The sequence below is a fragment of the Pithys albifrons genome, chromosome Z, assembly GCF_047495875.1.
Source record: "Pithys albifrons albifrons isolate INPA30051 chromosome Z, PitAlb_v1, whole genome shotgun sequence".
Lineage (NCBI taxonomy): Eukaryota > Metazoa > Chordata > Aves > Passeriformes > Thamnophilidae > Pithys > Pithys albifrons.
This window is the reverse complement of record NC_092497.1, coordinates 69,601,680-69,627,779: the sequence shown is the minus strand read 5'-3', so window position 1 is coordinate 69,627,779 and position 26,100 is coordinate 69,601,680. Positions and strand designations below refer to the sequence as shown.

The 26,100-nt window shown below is 39.5% G+C and overlaps 1 protein-coding gene across 1 annotated transcript in view; it reads left to right on the top strand.

Annotated features, from left to right (window-relative positions):
* Positions 1-7,094: 7,094 nt before the first annotated feature.
* The window catches only part of FREM1 (FRAS1 related extracellular matrix 1), a 60,725-nt gene continuing 41,719 nt past the window's right edge, over positions 7,095-26,100 (top strand). Inside the window, 14 exon segments of the mRNA XM_071580270.1 lie at positions 7,095-7,142; positions 7,144-7,413; positions 12,306-12,400; positions 12,947-13,248; positions 13,743-13,939; positions 14,608-14,931; positions 15,761-15,869; positions 17,681-17,812; positions 19,437-19,781; positions 20,440-20,582; positions 21,732-21,928; positions 23,099-23,189; positions 24,208-24,375; positions 24,908-25,116. Coding sequence (XP_071436371.1) covers positions 7,095-7,142; positions 7,144-7,413; positions 12,306-12,400; positions 12,947-13,248; positions 13,743-13,939; positions 14,608-14,931; positions 15,761-15,869; positions 17,681-17,812; positions 19,437-19,781; positions 20,440-20,582; positions 21,732-21,928; positions 23,099-23,189; positions 24,208-24,375; positions 24,908-25,116 — 2,630 coding nt within the window.

Here is a 26,100-nt window from a genome sequence, read left to right as displayed (position 1 = left end):
CCTTTGCCTTCCTACCATGGGCTCAACTGCAGAGTGGGACAGGAGTCTGCCAGCAGATGAGTAGCTCCTTAGAGATCCCCTTGCACAGTTGTACAATGTCTTGGACACATTTTTAGGACATATTTTCCAAGCTTCCAAATCACAGAGTCAGCTTAGCCAATCCACCTATTAATATGGGAAAGTAGATCCCTTTACTTGTTACCACATTTTTTTATACCAGTAGGGTTTTATATTGGATCTTGTGGGAATTCCTGGAGATTTGGTAGGATATAATGCAGTGTTTTGCAAAAACACATTAGGTAATTAACTTGGGTCCTGGGTGGTTAGATGGTTCTGTCATTTCTACTTAGAGTTATCACACAATTTAGAGTGGGAAAGAACTTTGCAGGTAACAGCTCCCATCTTTTGCTCCAAGAACAGTCAGCTTTTATGGCAAGTCCAGCTTCAAAGTTATATCAGACACATCAGGCCCTGAGTAGTTGCATTTTAAATATCTCTATGAGGACTCCATGAAACCTGTTCCACTGTCCATGCTCACAGTGTCTTTCTTTTTTTTTCTAGTTTCTAATGTGAATTTCCTGCTATTTTTATGGATTGGGCCTTTTTCCCTTCACTGTGCACCTCTAGGCTCTCTGTACTCTTCTATTAGAAGGCTAAAACAAGCAATAAGCCCTCTCTTCTTCAGGCTGTCTCAGTCTTGCCTCATAAACCACGTGCTCCATGCCCATTGAAGGATAACAACTGATATATGATATTTCACTGAACTGACATGACCATTTTACTTCTGGGACCAAAGCTGGTAGCTTTGTACTCACACAGTGCACCTGTAGTCATTTCAGGTGTTTTGCCATATAGACAGACCCTTAGAAATTCAATGAGGTAACAGCTTAGTTTCACAATACCAATTCTCCTAATATGTTGTTCATGAACACCATTATTTCATTAAGCCATTCAGAATATGTGAAATATTATGGCACATTTGGAATTAAACAGTGCCTCAGTTGTATGCCCATTCTGGTTAAACAGGTGACATAACAAGGAATAACAGAGATGAATCAGGCTCAACTGTGATATTAAGGGTAGAGAAGTAAGGAGATTGTAAGGAAGTCCAAAGCAGCCACAACACATGGCAGTGGCATCAACAGCGGTTGTACAGTTGCTGGAAGGCAGTGCACTGTCACTGGTGAATAGAGTATCATGTAGCACACACACAACTTTGCTGAAGCAATGACTTTCTCCACATAGGAGGAGGATGCTAATATCATGGCATTCACGCCAAACCCTTCTCATTTTTGTTGTCATTTTGTGCTGAAAGGATGTTTTGTCATTTCATTTTGCTACCATTGGGTAAGTGATTGAGAAAGTGAGGTTATACTTCTCAAGGTCTTGGCCACCTAAGGAGACAGCCCTGCAGCAGACAAGTAGGGACCAGTGGCTGGATAACATATGGGGCAAATAAATGTATATATAGGAGCTGCATCTGAAAGTAAAAGTAGCCAAAGCAAGACAGTGGCAACATGACCAAATTTGTAGTAGCAAATGTCTCACACAACCACCATGAAATTGGTCAAAATGCTCCTGGCTCCTCTTTGAGACTTTCTGCTCTGTGTTTGATGAAGGGAAAGAAAAGGTAGCAAAGAAACCACTGCCTGTGTCTGAAGTTTTTACTTTCACTCTGTGCTGGGTTTTATGGGGCAGGCACCAGGAGCAGATCAACCTGGGCTGTGTAGCAGAATCGTGATGCAGTTGTCTCTGCATGAACGACTTCGTCAGTGCCTGTTGGAGAGACACAGCTGCCTTCTTGAAAGCAGTTATGTGCTATGTGCAAAGAACAATACCCTTCAAAGCCAGTGCCATTTCTGAACTTGTGATTAGGCTGTCTCTGAACCATAATGTGGTTTTATAGTAGCTGTCCAGGTAAGAGTGGAGAAAGTGAAGACCGTTCAGGCTTTAATTTTATTTTTTCTCCTAAAGTGACCTGTTCCTGGTGAATAAAGGCATTTTGCACCATAAATCAATGCCTCAGCCTGCAGTTGTGGATCACAGAGTTACTGGCACTGTTGTGAGCTGTAAACCATTGGGTCTATGGCTCAAAGTCATTCACTTCCTCTTAGCACTTTCCCAGTTCCTAGTTGAATTCTAAAATTCCTAATTATTTTCTTCTTATCCCTCTATGTCTTAACAAACTGGGTCTTCTCTGAAAGTAGCTCGGACTTAGTTATGCATTGATTCTTCATCAGAGTCTGGTGTCAGGGGATTTTAAATTCTTTGCAATCTGTATGCCAGGAGCTTCCCCAGAGCAGCTTTGTGACACATTGTCAGAGTGGTCATTTCACTTCTCTCAGCCCTATCCTTACTTCGTTCAGAAGTAGAAAAAGGGGAGAGCAATAGAGAAAGTTTTCACTCAGAACATCTCTCCCTGCTTTGCAGCTGGTACTTCAGGGAGACATATTATATTTGATAAACGCTAGAAATCCAGGCTCTATGTGATAAATGCCAGTCAGAAATTCAGGTTAAAAGAGTGCATTTGCTGCAAACCGCACTGTCACACTTGGAGTCTGAAGTGAAATCTGTTTTACTCTTCCTCTTTTCAAGCTGTCCTTCACAGGATTGCAGACCGTGGCTCAAAACTGTGAATTTTACAAAATGGAGTGCTGTCTCAGGAAGTGTTATGCATACCCATCCTGCTGGAAAGAAATAAAATTTAGCAAGTATTTTGGGTACGTTTCCTAATTGGATTTTATTAAGAGCTATCTGTGTAAGTAAAGGTTTTAAAGTTAATGGAGATTCTGAATTTTAGTGAAGCACATTAAAAATTTTTGTACCATGAATTTCATTCCTTTTCCTCTACCTAGAATTCTGCATTTTCTCTCAGATTTTCTTCAGACTGATATGTCTGTGTGCTAGCTTAAAGGTAAACCGAAAGGAGAAATGAAGCCATCTCAGGAGAGATTATAAATCAGAGTTATAATTTAATAAAAACGTTACAATAAATACAATGACACAAAGGAAAATTTGTTTCAAGCCACAAAACCCAGCAGTATAACCCAGCACCTTGGGGCACAAACAGGGTAGTGTTCATTAGCCCCTGTGCTGAGACCCATGTGGTTCCCCTGATTCCAAAATACAAGAAAGGGAAAAACCTGTTGGTACAGATGACAGTTGCAGTCTGGTTGAGAGTGGTGGTCACAGTCCTGTTGAGGTTCTGGTCCTCCTCTGGGTCTGATGAGTGGTTTTAGAGGTCTTCAAAGCCCAAGATTATATACCCACAGGTTCAGGTGGGAACACCCAGTATGTCCCCCAGGCCGGAGAACTCCACAGTAAGTGATCTAACTCTTTGAGACATGGGGTATGTTTGGAATCGTTGATGGCCCATTACCAGAAATGCATCCTCAGGCTGGGTGGGAAGGTGCTATGACTTCCTGGAGGGGAGTTATCACAGCTTCTATCTCACAGGCTTCTTTAACATGCAGCTTTCAGCCTGAGGGGTCGGATGTGCCCTGGACAGCTGCTGCAAATGATCCACTGTTAACAGTTCATGGGAAATGAGATAGAGGGTGTAGAATACACAGCTTTTGTCACACCCATACAGTGATAAACTGGTTCTGGCTGCTGAACTAGGACAGGCTGCAATATTTTAAACCAAAATGGAAAAATTTTCAGACATGTAGAAAATTAGAGTTAAGATTTATGTCCCAGAGTACTTAGTCAACATACATCTATGTATGTTACTCAGTCATGAGTCTGTGGTGATCTGTCTTGTCTTTAGGAAGTGAATAATTTTAAACAATTTCTGAACTGCTGATTGTTTTTCAGTGAAATTTAAAACTGAGTGGATGTGTGCATTCATTTATAGGCTCAGAAGGTAGTTCTGTTGGGAACAGTGGAGTCAAACCTGTTAACAACAATGAAGAAACTAAAGACATACAAGGATCTAGTTTTTAATTCACTTTCAGGAAAGTTCACTGTTGGTGGTAAGGTTGTGGAAAATAAGTAGGCCATTAAATATTTACAAAATACTGAAAGAATGTTGATACTTTACTGTACTGGAATTCTTATGATCTTTTCAAATATAATTAAATCAATACCATTGACTATTCTTTGGGCCATAGGTACAGTTACTTTGGGGAATTGTAGAAATTAGTCTCTTAAAGAGATTTCAATAGTGCTTTTTTAATGTCAGAAGAAAAATGCTTTCTCGTGAGTTTATAAACATGAAAAATGAAGATGAACTGTAACTAGGGGCATGAGAAACTGGGATGAATTCCCCCTCCCTCCCTCTTCCCCTTTTATTATCTTTTTTCCTTATTTCTATTGAATGTGCCTCAGATTTTTTTTTCTTATTTTAAGAAAAACACACGTATTTCACAAGTTTCTATGCTGCTGTCCTGGCATACTTTCTTGCTATAGCAGGAAGAGTAGAGGTGAACTGGCAACGTACTTTCAGCTAAAGGTTGAATTTTTTCTCATACCTTCAAAGGCAAAGAGAAAATAGATATAAGAGAAGGCCACCCTCCCTTTATCTCACTTTCTTGTATATTTAACCTGAACAAGCACTTCTGCACTTTCAAATTAATTGGAAGCTCATACCCTTTTATTCATACCTACTTGGTCCAACCGTTCAAAAGGTCAGTAACAAAGGATCCTACACAGCAAGGATTTGTACATGCATACAGACCAAAGGTGCCTGGAATTCATATGGAGAGCTGATCTGTTGAAGTAGAGCTCTTATTGTCAGATAGCCAATTTTTTGAGCATGTGTGCACCAAATAGTATCTGTAGTGAGTTGACCCTGGCTGGATGCCAGGTACTCACCAGAGCTCACTCCACTCTGCAACTGGACAGAGGAGAGAAACTATAATGAAAGGTTCACGAGCTGAGATGAGGACTGGGAGAGATCAGTTACTGATCATAGTCAAGGGCAAAACAGACTTGAAATGGGGATAATAATTAAATTTATTACAAACAGAATCAGAGCAGGAGAATGAGAAATAAAATAGATCTTAAAAACATCTTTCCCTCACCCTCCCCTCCTTCCAAGTTCTACCTCCTTCCCCTGCAGCAGCACAAGGAGATGGGGGCAGGGGTTACAGTCACTTCTTATTTCTGCCACTGCTTAGGGAGAGGAGTCCTTCCCCTATTCCTAGTGGGGTCCCTTCCCTACTCCTCCACTGTGAGTCCATCCAACAGGCAACAATTTGCCACAAACTTCTCTCACGTGAGTCACTTTTCCCTGAAGTGTAGACCTCCAGGCACAGACTGCTCCAGCGTGGATCTCCCACAGGGTCACAAGTCTTACCAGAAAAAACTGCTCCACTGTGGGCCCCTCTCTCCACAGGCTGCAGGTCCCTGCCACGATCCTGCTCCAGTATGGACTTTCCACAGGGTCACAGGCTCCTTTGGGCATCCACCTGCTCTGGTGTGGGCTTCACAATGGGCTGCAGGCAGGATCTCTGCACCCCCGCTGTCCTCTGTGGGCTACAGGGGCACAGCTGCTTCCCCATGGTCTGCACCATGGACTGCAGGGGAACCTCAGCTCTAGTGCCTGGAGCACTTCCTCCCCCTCCTTCTCCACTGACCTTGGTGTCTCCAGAGTTGTTCACATGTTCTCAGTCCTATCTTCTCTGGCTGCCCAATTTTTCATCTGCCCATCAACTTTTCCCCCTCCTTCTTAAATATGTTAACACAGAGACATTACTATCATTCATGATTGGTTGAGCCTTGACCAGTGTTAGGTCCATCCTGGAGCTGGCTGTCATTGGCTCTGTTGGATATGAGGGAAGCTTCTAGCAGCTTCTAACAGACACCATCCCTGCAGCCCAACTGCTGCTATCAAAACCTGACCATGCAAACCCAATACATTCCACCTGTCACCTCTGTGAATCACATATTTAAGAATTATCATTAAAATCCACATTCATTACACAACCTTGACTTACATCAACAAAGACAACCAACCAAACCAAAATATAACAACATTTCTCCCACAAAAATAGAAATAACACAATCACAACACCAAATAAAAGTTGATTTTACCCCTTGACCCTTTACCACAATTACAACAAAAATTCCCCATGGTCATTTCATTCTCCAACATTGTTCAGTATTTGTTTTGCCTATTACCTCTTCCACTTCCTATCCTTATCTCAAAATCCTCATGATCTCAGTCACAGCACCAAAAAGACTGTAGTGGGTTGACCTTGGTTGGATAGCAGGTGTCCACCAAGCCCCATTACTCTGCTTCCTAGCCAGAGAGGGGAGAAAGAATAAGATGGAAAATGACTCCTAGGTTGAGATAAGGCAGTTTACTAAAGCAGAAGCAAACGTTTGGATGCACACAAGCTAAGAAGAATACAATAAGGTTTATTCTGTACTTCCCATTTGCAAGCAATGTGTAACCACTCCTGGGAAGTAGGGCTTCAGTATGTATAGTGGTTTCTCAGCAGGCAGCCAATGGAAACAGGAAATACCACCCCCATTCCTCCTCCTTTCTTTAACTTTTATATCTGAGTTGATGTCATATGGTACAGAATATCCCTTTGTTTAGTTTGGGTCAGCTGGTCTGGTTGTGTCCCCTGCCAGGATCTGCCCTCGACTGGGAAAGGAATGTTACAGTGCTGATGCTGTGCCATCACTGCCCAGCAGTAGCCTAAACAGTGGTGTGTTATCAACACCTTTAGCTACCAATGCCAAGCACAGCACTGTGAGGGCTGCTGTGGGGGAATGAACTCCATCTCAGCCAGACCCAATACATGTGAAATAAAGGTGAAATTAAGCTGCTGATTGAAATTAACTGCAATTGCAAGAAGTGGTGGAAGGTTTTTGTGTGTGTGTTTGTTGGTTTTCTTTAATCCCAAGAGTTACTCAATGCCTTATAACAATTTTATTTTTTTTTTCAGGATTAACCTGAAAAGAAGAACATTAAAAGAACTCTAAGAACACAATCATCATTTTGTCAGACTTGGCCAATGAATTTTATAAAAATCAAAGGATATTTTTAAAGGGTTTTGCCCGAATTTCAGTCAAGAAGTGCCTCTTAATAGAAAACATATCATACATTTTTATCTGAGACTAATATTTCAGTCCTTAATTATATGGCAAAAGTCTGCTGGTGAAGAAAGAAGACTCCTTCTGTTAAGAAATTTTTTTCACTGGTGGAAAAGGCAGGCATTCTCTTATAATATGAAGCCCTTTGAGAAAAGCTGGATGTTTCTGCTGCTGCCTGTTGTATTAAGAGTGGTGTGCTCCTCCTTTATTAGTGTGAACCTGGGAGTGAAAGTGATGAAGGGACAGTCCGTCTTCTTGTCAGAAGATGACCTCAGGTTTTCCATCCCCAGAGAGAAAGATGTCTGCAAAGTCAAAGTTGTGACTAATGAGCCAATGACACAGAGGGTTGGAAAACTAACTCCCCAGGTATTTGGACTCCATCGTGTTGCTTTGAGAGTTCATGTGTGTGCAAGTGTGGGAGAAACTAGAGATTTGCCTTACTGAATTTTTTTCTTTAAGAAACAGTGATAGTGATTAAAAAGCATGAAACTGAATGGTCTATGAGGTTCAGCCTTTTACTTAAGCAGACAGCTGTTAAAGAACAGCAACACAGAAATCCAAAAGCTGAGCTCAGTAACATGAGTGAACAGAAGTGAGTTTGGTCAGAGTGTCCTTTCACAAGTCAGGTATTTAAAAACTTGCAGCTGCTTGCTTTTCTTCTATGAGGGTAACTAGTGTCCCTTGGGTAATGCATAGCTCACTAGAGCATTTTGCATTTTAGTTATAAAGCCGCTACTTAGAGAGCAATTAAGAAAAAAATTAATTGCATACGATAAGCACATTGTGTACACCATTGTTTGCTCTGCTCTGCAACATCCAAATTGCTAGCAGATGGCAAATACGTGAAAACCTCCCTGTTTTCTGTTCAAATGTCAAGCTTGTAGGAATAATGAAGTGTATTTCACATATCACCATTCTGTTACTCATCTGTTTTACAAACTGCCCCACCTGATTCATAGCAGGAAGGATTTTAAAGGAATTGTCACGAGGATATAATGGTGTAGTTAGAAGATGAATGGTTTAAAGGAACCATAGGCAAACAGGTTTTGTCTTTTTGAAAAGTTTTGTTTATTGTACCATAGAGCATACGCTTTTGTGTATTTGTATAGGTTTACAGTTTTAAACATCATCTCCAAGTTTTTCATGGTTTCTGCAAAGGTAGGTGCAGAAACACACAGTTCCAATAGATTTTTCAAAACTTCTCTCCTGGTCATCGGTTTTAATTTTGCATCCACTAACAAATATTTCAGCTGAATCAGCACAGCTAAGAAGCAGAGGTATGCCAGGGAAAACAGGAGGTGATGAGCAGGTCAATGTGAGCTCTTCTCTAGAGACTGGCCCAAAGAAATATAGTGCATCTGCTGAACCTTTCCCAGGGCTTCTTCTGTGCCAGCACAGGGACTCTGACCATAGTATCCCACCTCTATTTCTTCAGTATAGATTGGCCCTTAATTCAAGCAAACATAGAAAAATAAGGTTGGAAGACTTCAAAGATCATGAAGTCAAACTGTTAACTCAGCATTGCCAGGTTGACTGATAAACCATATCCCTAAGCACCACATCTACACAATTTTTGAACATTTCCAGGGATGGTGTTTCCACCACTTCCTTGGGCAGCCTGTTCCAATGCTTGACTACCCCTCCAGCAATGACATTTTCCCCAATATTCAATCTAAATAATAAGAAAAAGAGGCTAAAAGGAGGGATTTACATATCCATTCTCTGGCAAACCTCTTCTGTAGGCAATTTGTCTGGCTGAAGGAGTGATTTTGCTTTCAGTTTCCACCTCAGCCTATATGTGCAGTAGGACCCAGGTATTTTGACATATCCACTTTATCCTGTGTAACCCAACATGATTAAAGCACATAGTTAGAGGCAGTTTTCAAGAGATCCCAGGAGATTTATATTTACCAATTGTTTTCCAAAATACCTGGAGTCCTCTACTTCCCTTCTCCCAGCCCCACCTCTGTTAAGTGCCTGTCCCTTCATGGTTCTGGTGTGTGCCCAGGAAGTCTATGGCTCTTGGAAGCTTCAGGCATGACCCATCTAGAGGGAAGAGCTTTGCTGAGCAGGTGTCCCTTGGGTACCATGCTGGAGAGAGGCTGTGTTTGCTGGTGCTGCCTGAGCTTACACCATTCCTGAAAGAAGGTGCTAGAGTCTAGATTTCCCAGTGCCACTCATGCTCTTTCTACAGGAAATTTTGCAGCTAGAAAATGTCTCTGTTATGATCTGGTTTACTGCCATTAAAGTGCGTAATGTTCTAGGAATGTATGACAATTTAATTATAAATTGTAATTGAAAACCAGTTGAAGTGGAAAAAAACAAAGCTCAACAGTAATTAGGAAAAGATTTAGATCTACTTTGTCTTACCCAGCAAATTTATAGATAATTAGAGTTGCCTGTTCATATAAAAGGAAAACATATCAGGAAACGTAAACCAGATGTTTCTTTCTGCAAAGCAGATTGTGTCTTAATACACATATAAACTATCAGTCAGTGGTAACAGACCTTTGTGGAATGGTCCTTCATTTTCCTTTCCCTTGTTATCAGTTAAGGTGTGGAACTAATGATGTCTTAAAAATGAAGAAATTAATACTTTGATATGATGGGACCTGCTGTAGTCGCCAAGCCACTATTCACAATATTTGAAAAGTCATGGCAGTCAGGGGAAGTCCCAGTTTCTAGACTGGAAAAAGGGAAACATTGTACATCTTCAAAAAGAGTAGATGCTCCCTGGGAACTATTAATATGTCAGCCTCTCCGCTGTGCCTGGGAAGGTCATGAAACAGATTGTACTAGAAGCTATGCTAAGGGACATGGAGGACAGGGGGGTGATCTGAGACAGCCAGCACCACTTCAGCAAGGGCAAGCCAAGCCTGACCAATCTTGTGGCCTTCTATGACAGAGTGTCTACAGCAGTGAAGGGCTACAGAAGTAATTTATCTGTAATTCTGTGAAGCCTTTGACATGGTCCCCCACAACATCCTTCTGCCACAAAAACCTTATTGACTTTGAGGGCTCATCAATCTCATCTTCAGGGTACAACATTAAGCTTCTGAAACTCTAATATGAGTAGGTTTTTACATAATATAGTTTTCTTTCTGAAGGTGACACACCACTTATTAATTTTATTTTCCATTTTTATAGAATATCACTTAAGACTATTTAATTAATTGTTTAACTATCATGTTCCTTTATGTTAGTTTGTACTAAGAGAGAAAAGACATTAAGGAAGAAAAATATACATTCTTTGTTTTTGTTTGAAGAGTAGGAAAGCACATATTTCTGTGGCATTTGAAAGTAGTATTCAACAGAACTGCCATGACACAGTCAAAACCATCATGTGAGAGTAATTCTGTTTTTCGCAAACTGTTCTTGTCCTTCCTTTCTGAACAGTCTTAACAAATAAAATCAACCCTATTTTCCGTGACACTATATAGTATGAGGTTTATCTATGTATATGTGTCTGAAAATCAACTATATCATTACTTTAAAAAAAGCAAAAGGCTTTGTACAGTGGACATCTTGATGAAAGTTAAAAGCAGGCAATACATTTTAAAATTGCTTAGGAATATGGAACAATTAACACATACCTTGAGCATCTGAGAATAAGTTCAGTAGAAGTGGAACCTTCCAGTAATAGTAAAAGCTGATAAATTCCAATTATTTTTCCATTATAGCAGGATGTAAGCTCTATTTGTGTGCATTGACTAGAAAGAAACAAAGATCACTAGTTCTTATATCCTTTAGCATAAATCCACAAAACAGTCATGAAGTGCTTCACTTTATGCACTCACAACTAATTTAGGAATTAAAGTATTACTTTATTTTTATGAAGAAAATAAGAGCATCCAAACATTTTCTCTATGACCTGCATTTCCTGTCAACATTTTAAAACCTCACTAAAATCCACAAGCCATTCCACCATCCTCCAAAGTGTCTGGGGAAAAGAAGGTAATTTAAGCAAGGTACTTCATTTTCCGGATATTTTGTCATATTTTAAGAAATGACTGTCAGTAAAAAATGACCTTTTTTAAAAAAAATGTGGCTTGTCAGTCATATATATATGTATATATAAAATAAATATACACATACATACATATATATACATATAAATACATATACATACATACACACACATACACACACACACATATATACATATGCTGACAAGAATATGCCTTGTCTCTCTGTAGATAAGGAACATGAATATTCTCCATGAACAGTTATAGCGGAAATAACATAGACATAGTCTTATCAATTCTAGGAGCTTTCACCTGATGTTTCCCACTGCATGACAATTGGAATTTGCCAGACTTGCAAATTGCAGGAAGTGAGGACATGAAAATTTTATGCCCTAGAAACGAAATCCCTTTTATAAAGAATGGATGTGTCAGAACTCTACAAAGTAACCTTATTTCTATTCGTGTAGGCATTTTTCCTTATTGCCTTGCTTTCACAAGTCAACCAACTATGAAATAAATCAGTCTGCCTGAAATAAATATTTGGCTTAGATGGTTTGTTTAACTATGTCCAGACAGCTTCACACATTTGCCTGTGTCAGGTATGCCATAAGAATTAATTTGTTTTGAATTAGCCGGTAAAGACAATATAGAAATCTGTCTGCTTTTTTGCTGTGGGATTACAGTGACTTTGGGGCTGGCCATTGGTATGGCACAGAGATGGCATTTGATCTAGTAAAGAGATACTTGTACAAAGTATCACAGAACCATGAAACAAATCCGAGTTGGCAAAGTCTCTAACAGAGAAGTTTCTCTGGGTCACACTTTTGTAGTCTGACGGTAGTGGTCATAAACTAAAATTTACTGTATAATCAAGCTACCTCCATAAGCAACTTTAAAAGCTAGTAAACCTCACATTACCGCGTAGGATCTGCTGGCTTTTCAGCACAGCTGCAGTTGTATGTACCGCTGGGTACACCTGCAATTTTAACTCCACAGGCTGCAGGGGTAAAGAAGTATGCACTCAAATTATTTGTATTTGTTGCACAAATCACTAAGACAATTACTTGTGACCATTCCCCTTCTAATTGTAGAGCACTAGTAGCCCCACTTTGAAGTGGTTGCTCTGACTCTCACTGGGAGATTACAGAACAGGTGAATATCTACTCATAGAAATGAAGTATGTATTAAAATCTTTCTCAGTCTGGTGTCTTCTTGGCACTCAGAGAGAAGTGGAACAGATGTTGAGAAGTTAACATCCTAGTGTTGTACTACTCTATTCTTTCTCTTTCATAGGTTTTTGACTGTCACTTCCTTCCTGGTGAAGTCAGATATACCCACAATGGCTGTCCAATTTTAGATGAAGACTTGGTCATGCTTAGGCTGTACAGGTAAGTAGTAGCAGAAGATCACACTTCACTGCTACCAGGAGCCCAGCCAAACTCAGGAGAGCAAGCAGTCCATTTTTCAAAATAGAAGCATGTTCTGCTGTATATGTTGTAACTACTCAGATCCAGTTGCTGCATCATTAGTCAATAAGTTTGACAATCTGTTTACAGAAATATGTCTCACCATGTATTGCAGATACACTGATATAATGTGCATTATGTATTGCTTACTTATTACAGAAACCCAGTGATTCTTTATGACGCTATTGAGAGTGACAACAGTACTTTAAGGATACTGTATATTCTCTGCTCTTCTGCTGATAAGGACAGACACTCTTGCATTTCTGTAACCTCTTCCTTCACATAGATATTCTGCTTACAAGAATGGAGAGTTGAGCAGCAGGGTCTGGACCCTGGCAATCCAGGATTTGAGTGCACAAGGGTGAAAGGGGTTCAAGTAATTCTGTTTAGAAAACAAGGTCAATGCCCAGTTCAGAAAGCAACAGAAGACAGGACAAAGCAAAACTAATTTTCTTCTCTCACTTGTAGGTTTACAGAAACTGAAACATTTGTAGAAACATTCACTCTTCATGTTCAGTTACTTGAGCCAGACTGCAACATCATAAAAATGCACTCCCACGCTCTGGAGGTTCCTGAGTACTATGGTCTGTCCAGGGTGATTGACAAGAACGTCCTCACTTTTGATTATGACAGGAAGATAAATCTGGACTGCACTATTTCCATAATCTCTTCGGAAACCCACCTGCCTGCACACGGCCAGCTCACCACCGGGAAAGTGCAGCAAGAGCAGTTACATGGAGATCAGCCACAGAGCTTATTCTCTGGCACTAGTACGATGTGCTTTATTTGTTTGCATTAACATGTTCAAAGAGATGCAGCAGATTAAGTCTGCAGTAGTGGGTTGGGTATGAGTGGGTCATGTGAAGTTTAATGAACAGCTTGAACTATCATGGACATGAAAGGGGAATGAAGTTTATGTGAGGCACAATGCAGATCACAGGTCTGGGTCAATAATTCCCTGGCTGGAGTCTCTTTCTGGCTCCTAGACAGGTACACCAATGTGACTGCTTTGAGAGTGCCAAGACTCAGCAGCAACAGTATATGGAGCTTTTTTGAGGCAGCATCTAACCAAGAGACCTAGGGAGGATGAGGTTGGAAGATGTCAGTTGAAAACAAAATCCTGTAGGAAAAGCAAAGTCAGGAAAGGAACTCTACTTCTCATCACACTGGCTTTCTATCAGGCTTGGTTTAGCTGTACTGACAGGTTCACCATGTCATTTTCTGCTCCAGTAACTTTTTTGCTATTGCTTCTCTTGGGTTACAGAGCACAGCCTGGGCCAGCAGTGCAGAAATGGGAACTGCACACTGGGACTAGGAGTCATTCACAACAAAATAATGACCTGTGAAGAATTTCTGAGGATGGGGATTCGTTACCGACACCTTGACCCTCCTTCGCCTGACATTGATTATATTCCTGTGAGGTTGGATCTCATGGACAGCAGAAGCAAAACTCTTCACAAGGTAGATTTTTATGCAAGCCTACAATGTCTCATTGTCTTCCTCTTTGTTTGTTTGGGTTTTTTTAATGAAATTTATTGCTCCTTTTCACTTTTGAAAAGAGATAGGAAGCCTTCAACTTCATTTATTTCTTAGAAGGTTGCTAGCTGAGAAAATGAAAAGCATTTTCTTCATGTTTCTATGCTTAGAACATTGTGACTATGGAGAAACACTTCTGCTTGACTACTGTCAGACATAAGTAGTTTGTCCTGGAAGAAAAAATTAATTCTGGCACAATTGCACATTTTTTATACAGTGTGATCTGCACTGACTTCAACATATAGAGCAATTAATAAGTTAAGGACTGTGTGAACATATTCAGTCAATAATAATAAATGGATTTTGTACATTTCTGTTAGAAAAATTTACTCATTAAACTCGCATAGAATTAAGTAAGTTATTTTAGCCCCGAATTAAGGACACAAATAAAACTAGTGAACCTGAAAGTTATATTTATTGCATCTCAATATTTACTTAAGGCATTTTCTAATGAAAAAGTTTTAATTTTTCTTTTAAAAATAATTATGGCATTAATATGTGCCCCAATTTGCTCCAGGAAGATAATATAAATTGAATTTATTTTGTTTGCTTCACTTTGCCTTTTCAAGTTGCCTCATTTTTTCCTGTTGTAGACTGAATATGCATGGCTCCCTGTTCATATTAAAGGTGCTGTTCCCAATCAAATACCCAAAGCTGCTCGAATGGCAAAGTTCATCCTGGAAGTAGATCAGTTTATTTTAACCCCCTTTTCAACCACAACCATTGACGCTGAAGACAATGAAACTCCCAAGTCCCTGCTTGTATTCAACATTACCAAGCCACCTCCTCAGGGCTTCATCACTCACCTTTCTGACCACACAAAACCTGTTGGGTCCTTCACGTGGAAAGATCTCAGTGGCATGCTCATTGCTTATCAGCCTCCAAATAACAGCCACACAGAGAGGAGGAATTATGAGGTAACAGTAGGAACATTTGCTGGTTTTCATCTCACAAAGATTCAGTAAACTGTAAATAAATGCATTCATATGTAATGGATAATTTTCTGAAAAAGAAGTTTCTAGAACTATATATAATGCAGGAGCAGAGGTAAAATGTTTTGCCACTTTTCCCTATTACTCATCACCTTAACTATCCAGCATGAATTAGATATTTATTGCTGACTACACAGGAATATCTTTGCACTGAAAGATTTTTAGCCACTCTGAGTGAGAATATCAAAACAGAATATTTTATTTTATTTTATTTTTATTTTTTAAATTTTATTTTATATTTTATTTTATTTTACTTTTTCATGTGGGGATAGTGAAATAGCAGTACTTGTAAGTTTGAGAATTTGGCAGTTTGAGTTTGACAACTCACGAATTGGACTTCTTTTTGGTAATTTTATTTTTTCTATGCCACCCCATATATTTTCTTTCATATTTGTTTTTGATCCTACATTCTTGAAAGAGTAGAAAATGCCCCCTCTCCCTTTTATTATTACTACTAAAAAAATAAAAAGCTCTATATTAATTGCTGAGTTAATTGTATCCCAAATAATAATGGAAATGCTTATCTTTCCCATTAATTTCCACACATTGCAAGCTAACTTTTATAGAATTCACTGGGAAGACCACAGAAGACAGATACTGAATTTAGTGAAGAACTTCAATGACTCTTTTTAGAATTTAAATCAAATTTTATTTATTAACATCAGAAGCCTGTAACGTATATGTGTTTTGAGGTACATTTGGTTTTCTGGGCCTTTTATTTTTTCAATGAATAGTTTGTCTATTTTCACAACAGATGGAATTTGAGGTTCATGACTTCTACTTTGAAAAGAGTTTACCAATCATGGTCCATCTTTCTATCAGAACAACAGATACAAATGCCCCTCGGGTTTCATGGAATACAGGTGAGATCTCTTTTGCTCAGTTTATTTTGCTACAGAGTTTATAATATTTTGTCAGAGACATTTGACAAAGCTCTATAATTCAGATTTACATCCAGAATTGAAAGATCATTAAACTGAAGGAGCATATATTTATTCTTTCCTTTTACCCATTTTGGAGGGAACATGTTACAAAATCTTGAAAAAGATCTAAGGTTTTAACTGGAATGAAAAATAAGGGAAAAGGAATTACAGGAAAATTAGGATGTCTTTATGAATAATTTTCTTTAAGAATAAACTGTACATTAAAAAGTGTAAGTAGAAGGAACAAATACATAATAGAACAGGGGTAGTAGGGTAGCATGAGGCACAGACCAAGGCTTGTGGGTATTGATTAAGGTGGAAGTGTGCAAAAATGAACAATCTAACAGGGTTAAGACTATTTCAAACAGATTTTTGATGCCTGCATTGGAAAAGGGACAGGGTCTCCCATTTAGAGTGAAATGTATATTGATATTTAATCATCAAAAGGCGAAGTTATAAGATCAAACAAGTCATGAAGTTAGCACCAGAGAAAGTGCAGTTTCCAAACTGTAGAAAAGGGAAGGAGCTGAGAAGAAGGTACCTCACATCCTTCCAGAGAAACCTCACCTGAAATGACTTTTGGGGTAGAATGAAGGAATACTCTTCTCCATCCTGAAGATCAATATCTATTTTTTAAATGCAGACTCACTAAGGAGTCTGAGTACCCAGTTTCAGACATTGTGAGATTTCAAGTGCAACACTCAGGTCTGTGCAAAAGTTCAGAAATGTGCCTTGTTAGTTTATTGGGTAACTGGAATAGATGTTAAGGAAACTTTCCTGTCTGACCATTCAGATGCCCCTCTCTGTGAGTCCCATTTGCCCTACCCAAGACTTTCACTGCTGGGACCAAATCAGCTTAGCAGTAGGTGGCTGCAGTGAGACAATGGGTACCCCACTTGACTCCCTGCACAAACCACATTCACGCTATCAGACAAGTTTTCCCTGCTGGCTTGATCCTGTGTTTCCTGTAGCAGAATCTGAGATGTCTGGTTCCTTTATGTGATTTAACTTGGTGCAACAATACAAACACAGCTCAAGCTGGATATCTGTATGCAGGGACCCTGAACAAAGGAATGTTTGGGTTTTTATACCCTCACAGTCTATATAGTAGTTCCAAAGGTGATACTTGTTCTCATTCTTTGGGTCCGGCCTCTCTCTCTTTGCCCTTTGTTAGACAAAGGGCCTGTGCCCATTCACAGTTTCCTGTTTGGGACTTCACCCATTTTCCCTCAGCCAGGGCACAATGGGCAGCTCACTCACCAAGCTACCTGCACTAGGTGTATTCTGCAACACCAGAATACATTATTTCCCTGAAAGAGAGTTACTTAAGGCAAGTATATTAAAAGCTGTTAGCAGGCTTTTAACTGGCCTTAAAATCACAGCATCATAGAGTCATTAAGGCAGGAAAAGATCTCCAAGACTATCCAGTCCAAACTTTATCCAAATACCACCATGCATACTAAACTATATTGCAACGTGCCATGTCTACTGGTTTTCAAACACTTTCAAGGATGGTGACTCCACCACTTCCCTGGGGAGCCTGTTCCAGTGTTTAATCACTCTTTCAGTGAAGATATTATTCCTTATATCCACTCTGAACCTCCCCTGGAATGCCTGTTACAGGTAGGTGTGTAGCTGGAATTAAACATTCTGGGTGTTACTCCTGGCTATAAACGTCTTCATAAGGGCTGGATGCTTACAGCCTTGAATCTCACAGCTGCTTTGGTGACACAGCACTCTGCTCTTTGCAGGCCTCAGTCTCCTAGAGGGGCAATCCCGACCCATCACTTGGCAACACTTCCAAATTGTAGACAATGATGACATCCAAAATGTTCGCTTGGTCACAGTTGATGGCTTACAGCACGGACAGCTCTCAGTGAGAGGTATGTAATTTCATATCCAGAGACTGGAAACTTTTCCTCTATGACAACACAACAGCTCTGCTCCCTCTGATGACTGCCTTCCCCCGCTACAAATGTGCTAGGCATGGGGAATTTAAAAAAAATTTAGCACTGAACCTTTACTTTCCTAATATACGTTTACATTCCAAAGCTGAAATTTTAAAGAAATCAGCTATGCTTTCATTGAGAAGCATGACAGGTGAAATGCAGTCACTACATTTTCACTTCTAACATTTTTGCTTGCAGATGCTAAAGAATGCCAAGTGATTTTGATTTTTTGGCAAATACAGATGACATTTTAATACGGTTGTTACTTATTGGCAGCTTTATGGTTTATTTCAAAAGGTGGTGATTAAATTACACTTCGAATTCATTAGCATTCTGCATTATCAATACTACCAATTTTGCTCTGCAGCCCAAGGGTTGCCACAGGGCTTGGAAAAATGGTTATACAATGAAAGTCTCTCTGCTCTTGGCAAGGTAGGAACATGCTGCCACTATCAATGCTGGGGTTTTGGTAGTTAAATATTTTAATGTAAAATGCATAACTAAGAGAGATAAACCAACTATTTAAAGAAAAGGAGAAGTTGATATTCGGAATTTAATGGAAACAGAAACTATTTAGAAGTATGTTTCATCTCAGGAAACTATGACCAAGGAGTTCATTGTCTTCAGGATCACCCTCCTGTAGAACTACCAAAAAGAACTATGTGGTGTCAGCAGTGATAGGCGGGCTCAGCCACAGAGGTGATGTTACAGGGACACTGTGTAACCAACTAGAGGATGAGCTGCAGACCATAGAGCAGTGGACCAGCTGGTGGCAGTTCCATCCTTGCATGCTGGGTCTGACAGTTTTTCAGACTCCCATGTATCAGCCAAGGGTGGATACTCCTTTTCTGGTGATTATGTCTTAGTCTCTTTCATATGTGTTCATAGGTACATGCAAAGAAACCATCACCACAGATTTTGGCAATTGCTTTTTGTTTTGTCTAGTAAGCACCAAATGATGTTCAGACCTTAAAGGAATATCTAGTTTTTTTTTGTTGTTGTTGTTTGTTTTGTTTGTTTGTTTGTTTTTTGCAGGTCCTGGTGAGATTAGACCTTTCAGCACCAGCTTGCAGTTCTAGAAAACTTTAACTTGCCTGTATGAATAACAGAGGTGTAAAATTGTCGTATTATAGACATTAAAAAACCTTAATATACCAGAAAACCCAAATCATTACTTTTTTTCTCAAAGAAATTCTGAGTTTAGTTATAAAGCATATTCTCTTTGATGCTTAAAATACATATAAATTGTTCTGATAGGAAAGTAGAGGTTGTAATTGAAGTGGAAACAGTCATAGTTCAAGATCCTTGATGTCTCCAGTTATTTTTAGTGCAAAGGATATTTGAAGGATTTTCTCTGCTATCACAGTTACAAATTCGGCATTCTTACTAACTATTCCAATTTCTACAAACTAGTTTCTGGGAGGTGAAGTTGCATTTGATTTTTCTAGTTAGAAATGTATTGTTCCTCTTTCTTTTAATAACGTTCATTTTGGTAGAAGGATTCTGTTCTGGGCAGAACCACACATTTTTGATGTGTTTGTTTCCACTGTTTTGACAGGAGGGAAAGGTTTCATGTTCACAGTTTCTGACATTCAGGCTGGAGCTGTTCACTACCATCATGATGACAGTGATTCTACTAAGGACTTTGTGGTATTTAGGATTTTTGATGGCATCCACAGTATTCGCCACAAGATTCCAATCAATATCCTCCCTAAAGATGACAGCCCTCCATTTCTTATCAGCAATGTGGTTATTGAAGTTCATGAGGGACACACGATCTTGATTCAGGGCTCCATGCTTCATGCTTCTGACATGGATTCCAGCGATGATTACATACTATTCAATATTACCAAGCCACCACAGGCTGGAGAAATCATGAAGAAACCAGGGCCAAACTTGATAGGTAATGAAACACATTCACAACAGCATGCTTTTCTTTGTTCCCTCCTTTAAAAATACATTAAATGTTACAATCACACAACTTATTTTGGCTTAGGACAAATAACGGCAAATTTGCACTTCTTTCATTATACTGTAAAAATCTCATAATTAATTAATGTCAGTCTCTGCACTAGGATAACTATACCTGTCTACGAAATTTGTCCCATAATTCTTTCATTCTATTTTCCTATGATACTTTTCTCCTACAGAAAAGTCAGACTACTCAGGAGTTAGTTTACCTGCAAGTTCAGAGCTAATAGATGATGCTAATGATGTTAAATGATGAGAAAGCTCTCCTTCCATGTAACTGAACCCAGAAATTCCTGTGGTATGCTGCAGAGGCTGCTAGTCCTGCAAATTCTCCTCTGATTTATGACAGGGCTTTAGGCATACTTGCTTTGTTGCTTCATTTGGTGGATGGTCTTTAAGTGACATAAAAAAGAAGTGGATGGTCTTCAGAGAATGTGAAAGACAATGAGAGAACATTTCAAAGAACTTGCCCTAATTATGGTGAAAAAGAGAACATTCTGCTTTAGTTACTTGCACAGCTAATGGATATTTTTAATGTGTTACTAAAATCATGCACTGTTCAATAGAAGATATATTCTTCAATTCAACAGGGTATTCTGTAAACAGTTTTCTTCAGAGGGATCTGTTTAATGGAATAATTTATTATCATCATTTGGGAGGAGAATTATTTGAAGATTCTCTTGAGTTTGTGCTATGTGACAGCCATGATCCTCCCAATCTCTCAGAGCCACAGGTATGAAACTGAAGCATCTTTGGCAGTCTCCTGCATTTTTCCTTCAAATGACTTATGATCTTCCTTGTTGCCTTGGGTTGAGCTGGCAAAATGCCAACTGTCCAATACAGTGTACGAAAGCCTCCCTCTCCCTGCTGAGAAAAGGGAGAAAAACCCCTGGAAAATCAAAACAGGTTTATGTATTTATACAGAAAGGAGAAAATTAAAAGAAAACTACAATATAATACACTCTTACAGAAGCTAGAAATAATAAAAAGTAACTCCCCATAGAACAAAATTTCACCATTCTAGCTACAAATCACTCTAGAGAACTCAATTTCTCAGAGACAGACCCAAACAGGGAGAAAGACTAAGAACAAACATTTTAATTCCCTTAGATAACATGGTGGTAAGATGGTGCTGGGCCTGGTCCTCCTGTCCCTCTTGGGACAGCACAGTGTGTCCTACTGGGACCACAGCTATGAAGAAACAGAGAAACTCCTTCTACTCTACTCTATTTATATCTCAGTTTTGTGTCAGCTGGTGTGAAATATTTCTTTGGTTGCTTAAGTTAGGTGATGCTTTTCTACGTCAGATTATCAGGGCCTACTAAAACTGAGGCCTACCCAATGGCTTAACTAAATCTACCACACATGTTCTGACATGTTTTCAAATCAATTGTTATAGGTGTTTTCTGTTTATGATCACCACAGTCATCACCACAGTGTTCTTCAGAGCTATTTCAGATTCTTGCTTTCCATGAGGTGATTCTCTTTCTGTCCACAGAGAGACAAGTCCACTGCAAATACTTTTTCCTACACTGTAAAGTGAAATGTTGAAAACAAATTGTATTTAGAGACAGTACAAACAAATTAATCCCCCCCTCCTGATGTCAAATGATAATAGACTATTTATTTCACTCAAGAGTCCAGCATACTGACTTCAACTGTGCATTTAATTTAAAGTCACTAAGATTCATAAGCTTTGCATTTAATTGTTGTACACTCATTCCTCATTCCTCATGTGGTCATGGTATGGTATGAAAGCCACATCCTCTATCTTACATTTCAGCAATCCACTTATTTCTGTGTGCATGTTTGTAAATGATACTTGGATGCCCTCTTATTGAGAGAAATATAGCTGCTGATTTTACTGTCTTCCCAATTTCAGGTGATGATGGTGCATGTTATCCCTGTGGATGACCAGCTACCCAGAGAAGCCCCAGAAGTGACCCGTCACCTGGTTGTTAAAGAGACTGAGATTGCCCACCTAACTAAGAAACATCTCCACTTCATAGATGTGGAAGAACAAGACAGGGAGCTCACATACACCATAACCACTTCCCCATTTTATTCTTGCACCCATGGGTAGGTGCAAGATGACATACCTTTCAGGTGGGACAGGGCAATGACCCACATAAGAGGAGGAACCTCAGTGGCAGTGACATGCTAATGCCTCAGGTTCTTCAACTTTTTGCTGAAAGTGAAGGTAACAATAACTGGTTGCAGCACTCTTATTGATGATTGAGGGTGAGCTAGAGCCTAAAACAACAAAGTAATACACAGAGTAATAAAAAACCCCAATGCATAGTTTATCAAGAAATTAGAAGTCAAACAGCATCTGAAATATTTTCTTTCCTTTTATTGGGTATGCATTTTACACTGACTTGTGGGATCCTGCACATCCTCAGGCACAAGTCTCAGCACTTCTAACTGTTAGAATGATGCTGAACTGTGCTTGCCCCAGACTAAGATGAGGTTCTACAGCTTTTCCAATAATATGCGTTATTACCATTGTACTGTGAAGGACCCTGGTCCTGGACTAGGAAGCTGTGAAACAGAATACAGGCAGAACAGGTTATGGGGGCAATTGGGGTATGGGATGAATGTGTGTAGTAGCAGTACAGTAGATGCTGTAATTTTATTACAGCATTGGCAACAATTTGCTAAATGAAAAGCTTTAAATCCAGACATGGTTTAAGCTGTGGGTCAACACTTTCCATTTTGCCCTCAAGCAACAGAGGGTCAGTATGTAGCTGGAGAAGGACATTTTATGCTCTTCCCCTGGTCAGTCAGATAGCCAGATAGGTATCCAGTTACATGAGTAACAGGCAGTTTGCTGGCCACTGCTGTTGGCAAGCCAGGTTGCTGAAATCTGGGTAATTGCAGAGTTTGTAAGATGCATGACAACCTGAATAGTTTTTTCTACTTAAAGATGAATGCAGGTTTGCAAAGAGTAAGAGTGTGATTGACTAGACTTGCAGGTGCCATAAATGGTATCTGGGGTGTGTAGAGAAGTACTTGTAGCAATTCCAGACATTGCTTATAAAGTATTCATGGCCATGCTGAAAAATATTTCTTGTGGCCAGTTTTGTGTGATAATATTTCAATGAATAACATGGATAGAAGAAATAAAAATGATTTTCCTTTCAATACAGTTGGGAGTGGGAAAATAATTTGAAATTTCAGATTCATCTGACTGTTTTTTCTATTCTTTGGTATTGCTAGCGAGTATGTGACATATATATTTTTGTGTAGTTACTCAGATGCTGGGAAGCTGTTTATGGTGGACACCATCCCTAAGTTGGTGAAGGATCCTGCTGCTCTTGCACTGCAGTCATTTACTCAGGTTGTTATGTTACTTGATATCATAACCAGTTCTAAAAATTTTCAGAAGTTACAAATGTTCACCTTTTTTTTTTTTTTTAAACGGGAAAATGAGAGGTGAAAAATAAGGAACAGTATTATCTTGAGTTCTGCTTAAGAAGTTCAGAACTTTCTTATTTCAATACCAGATTTTAAAATCAATTTCTACCATGCTTCAATTTTGCAATCTGTAAATATAACTCTGGTAAAACCAGAAGGGGCTGCAACTGCTTAGGGTAGGCTGAATTTGGTGTCCCATGATGTAATAGAAAGGAAAAAACAGACAAAATATGGAAATGAGATTTTGAACTTCTTGTTCTCAGTGTCTCCACCAATAGATGTGGAAGGATATGGAACAGGCCAGAATAGGTCCTTTTCAGCATTTTGTTTTTCACTTTTCATGCTCTTTGTAGTCTGATAGATATGTATTACTAATGTGCCCTGTTTTATATCCTGCAGTATGGTTAAAACTGCATAACGGTGTTCATTACAGTATCATCATGAGAACACTGAGCCTACAAATCCTTAAATGTGCCTTACATGGGTATCTGGATGCAAAAGGTTGATAATTATTTTAGCCTTTATCACTGACTTGCCCTCACCATAGGACAGAAGTCATGCAGTTACTATTCACACATGAGGGCTAATTCAGCTGCTTTGGGAGATGTTAGCTTTTATGAATTGTTTATTTAGAAGTCACAGTTTGAAAAGGTCCTATTTACAAGGTTTCATCAAGAAGCAAAGGCCCTCACCCCTGTTATCATTTATTCATTGTGTCTATCTTTGCCATAGGTTTGAATATTTGAATCTGTTCTCACCTAATTTGTAGCTCTAGATGCATTTAATCAAGGTATTGCTGGTAGCTAAGGAGTGTAAAATTTCTGGAATTAATTTTGACAGCTGGAATAACAATATCTAACCAAGAGATCAGAAAAGTCCCTAATGTCATGAATTATAGATACTTCCATTATCTCCTCTTACATGCACTCCTCTTTTTGCAGCATGCTGTGAACTATATGAAAGTTGCCTACATGCCACCACTGCAGGACATTGGTCCTGAACCACAGCAAGTCCAGTTTATTTTTTCTGTCAGCAATCAACATGGAGGCACTTTGTATGGGATCTGCTTCAATATTACAATTCTTCCTGTGGACAATCAAGCCCCAGAGGTAGGGTGGTGGTGAAAGTGAAAAGGAAGGACTTGGAAATTGCTTCATGTAGAAACAGAAATTCAGAGAGATATCCTGATTTGACTAAGATAAAACATAAATCTTCCATGGGATCAGAGTTTCGGTCTCTTGCACAAAGCTTACGTGGGGGTGGAAGTGGAAGGTGAAGTCTGATGGGTGTGCAATGTGATATTTTGTGCTAAATAAACTAAGGACTAGCTTTATGTCTGTTCAAAAATATGTCACATCCTGGTTAGCAAAAATGCATCCCTATACTTTGTGTTGCTTATTGCGCCTATGGATGCCAGGAGTCTTCACGAACGGGATGAGAACAGGAATGCACATATTATGGCCTGCTATTAGTTACTTGCTACATTTTTCTAATACAGCAGAAAAGAACATTTGGCATTTTGGTTTTGAAGGTTTTTCAAGAGTCACACATCCTTAAATTGGAGCAAATGGGAATTGCCCTGTTTGGTGCATGTTTGGAGGTGCAGTAGAAAAGAGAGCTAAGCATTTCTCCTTCCTGCAGGTTTTGACAAACCATTTGAGAGTGGAGGAGGGTGGCCTGGCCCCTGTTACAGAGGGACACATTCTCATCTCTGACATGGACACGAAAAAACAGCATCTCTTCCTGCTCCTGCAAAGGCAGCCTCAGCATGGGGTGGTGGAGCTGGATGGCATTCCCATGAATGAAGGTGACAAGCTTTCCTGTGAGGATCTGCATACCCTGGCAGTCAGGTTAGAAAAGTGGTGGTTGTTTTTTGTGTGGCTGAGTCTCAGCTGGATGAGTAAAAGCCGGCAGTGAAGTGGTGCAAGCTGCAGTGGTCACAGCTAACAATGTTCACCATAGCACAGCTCTGGCAGAGGGCCAAGATTCCTGGATGAGCCTTGGGACCACAGTGTCACCATAGAAATGAGCTGCTGTTTGCCCAGGAAAAGGGAGTTAGCACCCATGCCCAGTGCAGATAGGTTTCTCTATAAAGCTCTGGTCCACACAGATGAGACAAATTCTGTATTCAGCCATGCAGCTCCTGTGAAGAAGGCAATGGTTGCCAGCTTTTTTCTTGTAAAGAAGCTGTGTGTGTTTTAAACTTGCTTAATTTACAAGAAAACTTGTGTTAACACTGATTAACCTAGAGATGAAAATTTTGCTTCCTTATTTGTGGAAAGAGCAAGACATGATTTTCTACATGAATGCTGAGTTAGAGTTCCCTGACTCTATTTCCACCTGTTTGTCAAAGCAGACACCTACCAGAGTGAGCACATATGTGTTTGGTAGAAACACCTTACAAGCAGTCAGGACACAGATGACAAAGTCACAGTGTGTTCAGATGAGCTGGTAAAATGCCACGTACCACCAACAGAGTCAGAGTCCCCCTCCAACCCTGAGGGAAAGGGAGGAAAATAATTAGAACTCTTAAAATGGCAAACTTTTACATTTACAGAGAAGAAAGAAAATTAAAAGCCAAATTCAATATATACAAAGGTAGGAAGAAACAACAAATAATTCCACACAGAGTCAACCAACCAATAACACAGATTTCACCAGCCAGACCCACAAAACACCCCAAAAGATGCCTCCCAAGAGATACTCAGCAAGAGAGGAGAAAAAAAAATCAACAATAAAGAAATAAATGTTTTTTTCCCAAGCTAAAACACAGCTCAGAGTAGTGGTGAGTGGCAGTGAGGCCTCCCTGCCCAGAACAACACACAAGTCCTGCC